The 8,366-nt window shown below is 45.7% G+C and overlaps 1 protein-coding gene across 1 annotated transcript; it reads left to right on the top strand.

The window, feature by feature from the left end:
* The first annotated feature begins 4,112 nt into the window (after nt 1–4,112).
* Nucleotides 4,113–8,141, top strand: LOC139317158 (sialidase-3-like). Its single transcript, XM_070944115.1, has 2 exons — nt 4,113–4,313; nt 7,146–8,141. The coding sequence occupies exons 1-2, from the start codon at nt 4,113–4,115 to the stop codon at nt 8,139–8,141; spliced, it is 1,197 nt and encodes a 398-aa protein (XP_070800216.1).
* The last annotated feature ends 225 nt before the right edge of the window (nt 8,142–8,366 follow it).

Genomic DNA, 8,366 nt, shown 5'->3' with positions numbered 1-8,366 from the left:
AGAACTTTAGAAACCATCTGCAAAATTGTGGAATTTTAGTTTTGTCCGGGAAATTAATGCCTAGCATTGTCCGCCTATCAAGGCAACAGTCCCCACCTTCTTAGGTGCAAATATTAGGAACAGAGTTTAGAGAAGCCACACAATAGGAGGAAAGTTCGCATAGGGTGCTAAGGGTTCAAAATCTCCCAACAGAAGAGATGGGTCCAAAATGCAACTTTGCATCAGAATATTTGCTGGTCCGATCCGCCCATCCAGACAGAACCAGGTTGTAGGGAAAAAGATTCTTTGCAAGCAAATAGGATGGGCAGAAAAGGCAGCTGGTCTGCACGCTCGGGAAAAATGAAAACTGCACAATTAGCCAGTTTGGTGTATATACCATAGCAATGGTGAAGGTGCTGGCCTAGAAAGCAGGCGACGGTGAGTTCTAGTCCTGCCTTAGGCACAAAAGCCAAATGGGTGACTTTAGGCCAATCACTAGGAAACAGTGAGTTCTAGTCCCACCTTAATCATGAAAGCCAACTCGGTGACTTCAGGCCAGTCATTTTCCCTCAGCTGAACCCACCTCACAGGGTTGTTGTGGGGAAAATAGGAGGAGGGGCTGTTAACCCTGAAAGGAGGCTAATAGCAAGCGGGTGAGGGGGTGACATTTTCAAATCCTGGGGGTGATTTTATCCTGCCCCGTTTGGATGCTCTCACTTGTCCTGTTAACAGCTTGTTAGATTTACCCCCAAGGTTTGCATTCAGCTATGGGGTGCAGGAGCAACCTTGCCAAATGAAATGTCAGCAAGACCCCCGCCTCCTTTTGCATGAACCTGAACCTGGGGGAGGGGCTCAGTGCCCCCCCAAATGTCAGTCACCCCTCTTTAGTTGACCATTTAAAGTGATCAGAATTTTTTTAAAAAGTTATGACCAATTCTTGCAGTTACAACCGTTGCAGCTTCCCCACAATTGAGTGATCAGAATTCAAGTGTTTGGCAACCGGCATATAGTTACAATGTCCCAGGATAAAAGAAGGACTAGGTGGGACATGAAAGCTGTGGGAATGCGGTGGCCATAGTACATGTATAGACCAGTCTAACTGGTTGGACACTGTATGGAGCTTGGCACCAAAATAATCTGAGTAGAAAAAGCGGGTTCATATGGATACTCTCTGAAGGACCCTATTCGTTCTCTCTTTGTTCAGAACATAGACTGTATTTGCAAAGGCAGAGATATCTCCTTGTAGAACATTCCTGAGGCTTGAGGTAATCTGATACCTCAAGATGGGCCTCCCGGCTAGCAGCAAATATGATAAGTTTTGTTTTTACATTAGGTATCGCTTTCCTAGAATTCACGTGATTTACTGTAATATGGTAGGATGTGAAAGTTATGTCCAGATATGGAGAAAATCCTTTGTATCACGGATGTAATATGAGAATGTATAGCTGTAATCATGCCTTCTGATACGCCCTATACCCTGGTATAATAAAAGAGGGTGACGGAGTCAGCTCGAGGCTCTCTCATCACGAGAAACACCTGTCCTTGTGCTTTCTCTAATCTGGACTACTCATGAGGAGCCCGCCAGGATGAATGCAACAAAAGCAGAATTCCAGTATTTGAGAGGCTGCCACAAGAGGAGAGAGTCAACATATTCTCCAAAGCCCCTGAAGGCAGGACAAGAAACAATGGATGGAAACTAGTTAAGGAGAGAAGCAACCTGGAACTAAGGAGAAACTTCCTAATAGTGAGGACAATTAACCAGTGGAACAGCTTGCCTCTGGAAATTGTGGGTGTGCCAACACTGGCAGCTTTTAAGAAGAAACTGGACAGCCACCTGTCTGAAATGGAAGACGGCCTTCCTGCTTGAGCTGAGGGTTGGACTAGAAGACTTCCAAGGTCCCTTCCAGCTCTATTCTGATTGATTGTCATTTGCGCCCTTCCCAGTCTGCTTCTGACAAGCAAAGTGCATGGGGGAAGTCAGATTCACTTAATGACTGTGTGATTCAGCTAAGGACTGCAGTGATTTGCTTAACAATCAATGCAAAAAAAAAAAGTAAAATTGGACACTCAACCGTCTCACTTAGCAAGAGTACAAAATAACAGAGTTGGGAAGGACCTTGGAGGTCTTCTAGTCCAGCCCTCTCCTCAATCAGAAGTCCATATATCATTCTAAACAAATGGTTGTCCAATCTTTTCTTTAAAAACCATCCACAACTTCTGAAGACAGCTGATTAATTCTTCTCCCTGCCAGGAAATTTCTCCTTATTTCTAGTGAAGGGAAACAATAATAAGGATATAATAAATAATACTAGGATATGATATACTGGTATACTAGATTCTGTAACCATTAGGTTCTTGTAATACACATATGTCTTTGTATTTGTATCACATATATTATGCCTTTATATTTGTATCTCCTGTAACAAACATATTCTGTTATTAGGCCTGTAATGTATCTGGTATTTGTCAAACATATGTCCCTGCCATTTGACCTGAACCCATATCAATCTTCTCCTTGTTTTTTTTCTTGTGCCATCTAAGAGCATGGTACATATCTCAGTCTTAATTTATGTTGATCTGGATAGACTCCTACTTTCCAGGGCCAGGGGGCCTAAGTGGCCAATTGAGTAAACAAAGAAGTGCTCAAGATGACTAATTGGGAAGTTTCTATTCCCCCTTGCAGGGCAACAAGGAATACACGGGCCTGGATTGGGAGGCCAGAGTTGGGTACTAAGCTGAGGGTATAAAAGGACGCCATACCTTCCCCAAGGTGTGGCTATCTCCTCGCATGCATTGTATCTGTATGTTCTGGATATAGTTCCACCCAGTATTTTGTTTTTGGCCATAAATAAAATCTGTTTTTTTTTGCAAGCCTCGTCTTCAGTCTCTCTCTTTGGCATTCTGGTGACTCAAGTGTATTTTGGGACCTTACACTAGCTTGCTTCTAACCTTAATTAATTTCCAGCCATTGCTTCTCCTCCTGCCTTCAGGTGCTTTGGAGAATAGGTGGGGAAAAAACCCCTCTCTTCTTTGGGGCAGCCCCTCAGCTATTGGAAGAGTGCTATCATGCCCCCCCTCCAATCCTTCTCTTCGTTAGGCTACGCATACCCAGCCTAGGAGACCTCCGTCTAAATGCCTGCCTTGAACGCAGATCAGTTGCATTGACTGGGGTCCCCAAGACACGACAGCATCCTCCGTTCCCTTTTCTCTTGAACCCGCGTCCGCAGCGCCCTTCCTCGGATGCACCTGTGCGTGTCCATGCGTCGACCCGGGGCATCCCGTGCGGGATGTGCTCCTCTTGAAGCGCGCCGCGGCTTGGCTGCAAAACCCGAGGCATTTCAATGAAAGGAAGTAGTTGCTGCCGTGGACTGTCCAGGAGCAGTGACCGGCGCAGCGTCCGGATTTCTGCCCCTGCGCCCACCCACCCATCCCCCTGTCGATCCAGCCGCCCCCGCCACGGCTTTGCTTTCTTTTTTTCAACCTCAAACCATTTGGCGATGCGCTGCGAGATGAGGCTGGCGCCCGCGGGCGCCGAGAAACCTCCATCCCTCCATCCCTCCCGGTAACTCCGCGGTTGCTGGGCCCTCCAGGTGGAGCCCCGTGGGAGTCCCACGTCAAGCCGGCTGAGCAGGCCCGGCGGGAGAGGAGCTGAGGAGCGGAGGAGGAGGACGAAAAGACCAGGGCGCTTCGAGGTTGGCGATCCTCGCGGAGCGCTTGCAAGCAGGGGCGCGAATCCGCAGCGCTGTGAGTGGGGTTGGGGAGCGCGGAAGGAGTGGGGGAAATCCCCGGGACAGAGGAAGGGACAGTCCTGGAGGAGGGGGAGTCTTGGGGAGGGGTAATGGGGAGTCGAGGGGGGAAAGGAAAAACTGGAGGGGGGAATGGGGAATTCAGGGGGAAGGAGAATCTTTGGGGAGGGGGGATTCAGGGGGAGGGGGAATACAGAGGAAGGGAAAGGGGGATTCTGGGAGAGGGAAATCCTGGGGAGAGGGAAGGGGGATTATGGGGAGGGGAAAGGATAATCCTGGGGAGGGGGAAGAAACTCCATCTCCTCTGCATACTGGGGTGGGCTGAAATTGCTACTGCTGAAGATTAGAAATGTTGGCTTACTTTGGCCTCTCCTGTCTCCAGAGAAGATGGCAGAGACTTCGGGGGTCTCTGAGAAGGTGACCCTCTTCCGCCAGGAGGGGGGCCTCACTTACCGCATCCCTGCTCTGCTCTACCTGTCTTCGGAGTCCACCTTCCTGGCCTTTGCGGAGGAACGCATCTCACCCCAGGACGAACACGCCAAGTTCCTGGTCATGCGACGTGGCCAGAAAGAGGGCCTGTCTGTGAAGGTAACCCTGCAGCCCCAAAGTAGCCATGATTCCCAGTTCACTACCTCTGTTCATTATACCTCCCACCTGTTCTGACCCAGCTCCCCAAACACGACAAACCCTCTGAAGTGAACTCATATAAGGAAAATTTGTACTAAATGTTTCGGCTAGATTAGTCAAAATGTTTAAAAACATGTTCTCACTATGTTGGAAATGTAATCAAATTCTGGTTACATATCATATGTGGTGGTCATGTACAAAAGCAAAAAAAAAAAAAGGACTAAAATACATACGTGGTTAGAAAAAATGTTAACGCAACATATGAAAAAGGGAATGTATATTTAACATTACATGTTTTGACAGCAGGAATAATTGTATTTCCACAATGCTGGAAAAACGAGGAAACACCCACAGACAAACTAATTAAGAAAATATTAGACTGTGCAGAAATGGACAGATTGACACTGAAGATAAAAGAAAAAGAAGGCACAGAATATTTTCAAACTTGGGATTTGTTTTATCAATGGTCGGCTAATAGAGGTAGAAACTAGGAGTTTAATATTGCTATGTAAACAAATTGACTTAGACAGTACGCAGTTCATTATGTACTTATTGTTTATAAAGAGAAAAGATGCAAATAATATATATATAAAAAGAAATCTGTATGAGCACGGTGGCACAGTGGCTAAAATGCAGAACTACTATTTCTGCTACTGCTGGCTGGCTGCAGTTTGGCGATTCGATTCTGAATGGCTCAAGTTTGACTCAGCCTTCCATCCTTCCATCCGAGGTTGGTAAAATGAGGACCCAGATTATTGGGGGCAAAATGCTAATTCTGTAACTGCTCAGACAGGGCTATAAAACACTGTGAAGCGATATATAAGTCTAACACTCTTAAGTGCTATTGCTACTAGCAGAGAAAAAGGGAGCTGAATTTGCCAGAACTTGGGGCGAGAGTGACCACGTCATATTGGAATTCATTATAAAACAGACACAAGCAACAGAACATAATGAAACCGGTTTATTAGATTTTAAAAGAGCTGATTGTAACAAACTCAAGAGAGAGTTTGGGGAGGATCCCGTGAATGAAATTTTTAAAGGAGAAATCAACTAAAGAAGCTTGGGAAACTCTGAAAAATATTACAAAAGCCCAGTCCAGTTCAATATCACTATAAAAGAAAAACAAGAGGACCAAGTAAAACCAGCACTCTCATACCAACTGAGAGGGGAAAAAAGGGATAAGTATACAAAAAATGGAAAGAGGGACACATAACTGAGGCAGTTAATACCACTTTACAAAGCCCTAGTAAGATCACACTTGGAATACTGGATCCAGTTCTGGTCACCAGAGTATAAAAAAGATGTTGAGACTCTGGAAAGTGTGCAGAGAAGAGCCACAAGAATGATTTGAGGGCTGGAGGCTAAAACATACAAAGAACAATTACAGGAATTGGGTATGTCTAGTCTAATGAAAAGAAGGACTAGGGGTCACATGAGAGCAGTCTTCCGATAATTGAGGGGCTCCTACAAAAACAAAGGTGGTCAAACTATTTTCCAAAGTACCAAAAGGCAAGACAGGAAACAATGGATGGAAACTAATCAAGGAGAAAAGCAACCTAGAACTAAGGAGAAATTTCCTAATGGTGAGAACAATCAACCAATGGAATAACTCGTCTTCAGAAGTTGTGGGTGTCCCATCACTGAAGGCTTTCAAAAAGAGATTGGACAAGTACCGTGTTTCCCCGAAAATAAGACCTATTTTTTTTGCACAACGAAATAAGTGCTTGGCTTATTTTCAGGGAGGTCTTATTATTTTGGGGTGCATGGAGCAAGTCAGAGGTCCTCTTGCCATCTTACCTGATTTCCAGCTCTGTCTCCCTAACCAGATGAAATGGTAGGGACTCGCTGAGCATGTGAACAAATAAATATATAAAATGTGCTTAAATATTTTGGGGAGGCCTTATTTTCAGGGGAGGCCTTATTTTGTGGGGAGGCCTTATTTTCACAGAAGGGTTTATTTTCAGGGGAGGTCTTAATATCCAAGGGAGGTCTTATTTTAGGGTAAAAACAATATTTGTTTGAAATTATATAGGGTCTCCTATCCAAGGGTTGGACTAGAAGACCTCTAAGGTCCCTTCTACAGCTGATCGTCACACGGGCATGCGTGACAGAAACGCAAAAGACAAACAGGCAAGGCTGCACGTGCCAGGCAACATGGTTTTGCCTGCCACTTTGGGCATGCGTCCAAATGCTACCCTTTTGCTCCAGTTCAGCAGGAAATTCTGCTTTCTAGCGAAGCTAAATCGCACGGCACAGCTGATCACCCCCCCCCCCATCGCTGGTCTACTTACCTTCCCAAGCCTCCTTTTGGTATGTTCTGTGTATGCACGCAGGCATATAGCGTGTTTGGTGCACATTGCGCATACAACGCGCATTTGGCGTGCGGCACATTTGGCAATTTTACCACTGCACACGTGCCATAGGTTTGCCATCATGGTTCTATATCATGTTCAAGGGCTGGACTAAAAGACCTCCAAGGTCCCTTCTAACTCTATTATTCTATGTTCTATATTCTGTGTATATAAAGCATGATTTATGGCTTAGTGTTGTGCATGAATTAGAACACTGTGGCTTGTATACAAACCAATATATAGCTTAGTGGGCTGCATGAAGTAGAACCCTGGCGTGCTGCATAACTGGCTTAAAACAAAACATGGTTTATTGCAAAATAAGCGATGCAATAGCTGAAATAAGTCCCCAGCCTCTTCTTTCTTTTCACCAAAGAAAGCCAACATGATTTGCCAGGCTCTGATGCACAGTTTCACATCTGACCATTTCGTATCTTCTCTCTAGTGGGGTCCCCTGCAAACTCTGGAGACCGCCGTCCTACCCGAATATCGCACCATGAGTCCGTGTCCAGTGTACGATGCAAAGAAAGGCACAATTTTCTTGTTCTTCATCTGTGTGGAGGCCAATGTGTCAGAATGGAGTCAGATCAACATGGGTAGAAACGCTGCCAGGCTGGGCTACATCTTCAGCAAAGATGGTGGACGCACCTGGAGCCCAATGACGGACTTGACCGAACAGGTGATTGGACATGATGTGAACAACTGGGCCACATTTGCCGTGGGACCAGGCCACGGGGTGCAGCTGAGGTCTGGGCGGCTGGTTGTCCCAGCCTACACTTATTATATCCACAAACATCTGGTTGGACACCCGACCTTCTCTTACACCAAACCTCACTCCTTCGCCTTCTACAGCGACGATGGTGGGAAGACGTGGCTGAAGGGACACCTTCTCCAGCAACCATTACGGACGTCGGAGTGCCAAATGGCCGAGTTGGTGGACCGGAATAATAGCCTGGTGTTATACTGTAACGCCCGCAGCAGTGACGGATACCGGATCGAAGCCTTCAGCAGAGATGGTGGGCATCTCTTCGAAGCCCCCTTCAAGTGTCTGAAGCTGCAGGAACTTAATGATGGTTGTCAAGGTAGCGTGGTGAGTTTTCCTTCACCACAACTGGGGTCTGAATCTTCTTTAGCCTCCTCAAAGACCCCCGAATTGTGGCTGATCTTCTCCCATCCCACTAGCCGAAAGACACGTGCAGATCTGGGCATCTACTTGAACCCCTGTCCGTTGAAGGAAAATTCCTGGAAGACACCCTGGATCTTGAACACAGGACCCAGTGGCTACTCAGATCTGGCTGTGTGCACAGGGGAAGATCCTCTCTTTTTTGGCTGCTTGTTTGAATGTGGAATATCGATGTACTACGAAGAGATTGCCTTCCAATTGTTCAGTGGTGCAAAACTCCTGAAAACCCAGAACACATCCTCTGCAGAAGAGAATTAACTCCCTCCAAGCCAGGCCCACATCTCTGGGGCCCATCAGCATCAGAGAAGGATTAAATCACACACTTTTTATACATATTTATTTTTATGGAAGAAAAATTTAACGGAGTTTTAAAAAACATAATAGAAACTGAAAGGAAACTAAAGGCAAGAAAGAAAAAGAGTAAATAGTGAAAAAAGAAAATATGAAAAAAATAGAATTATATAGAATTATATAGATTATACA

This window comes from Pituophis catenifer, unplaced genomic scaffold (genome assembly GCF_029215685.1).
Source record: "Pituophis catenifer annectens isolate HBS135680 unplaced genomic scaffold, rPitCat1.0.hap2 SCAF_4, whole genome shotgun sequence".
Lineage (NCBI taxonomy): Eukaryota > Metazoa > Chordata > Lepidosauria > Squamata > Colubridae > Pituophis > Pituophis catenifer.
The sequence above is the reverse complement of the archived record's forward strand: the minus strand, read 5'-3'. Positions and strand labels throughout refer to the sequence as shown.

Excerpts from the sequence above, each read along its gene's own strand:
- LOC139317158 (XM_070944115.1), top strand. The coding sequence starts at position 4,113 with ATGGCAGAGACTTCGGGGGTCTCTGAGAAGGTGACCCTCTTCCGCCAG. Across the intron at positions 4,314-7,145 it reads AAGAGGGCCTGTCTGTGAAG|TGGGGTCCCCTGCAAACTCT; the intron begins GTAACCCTGCAG and ends TCTTCTCTCTAG.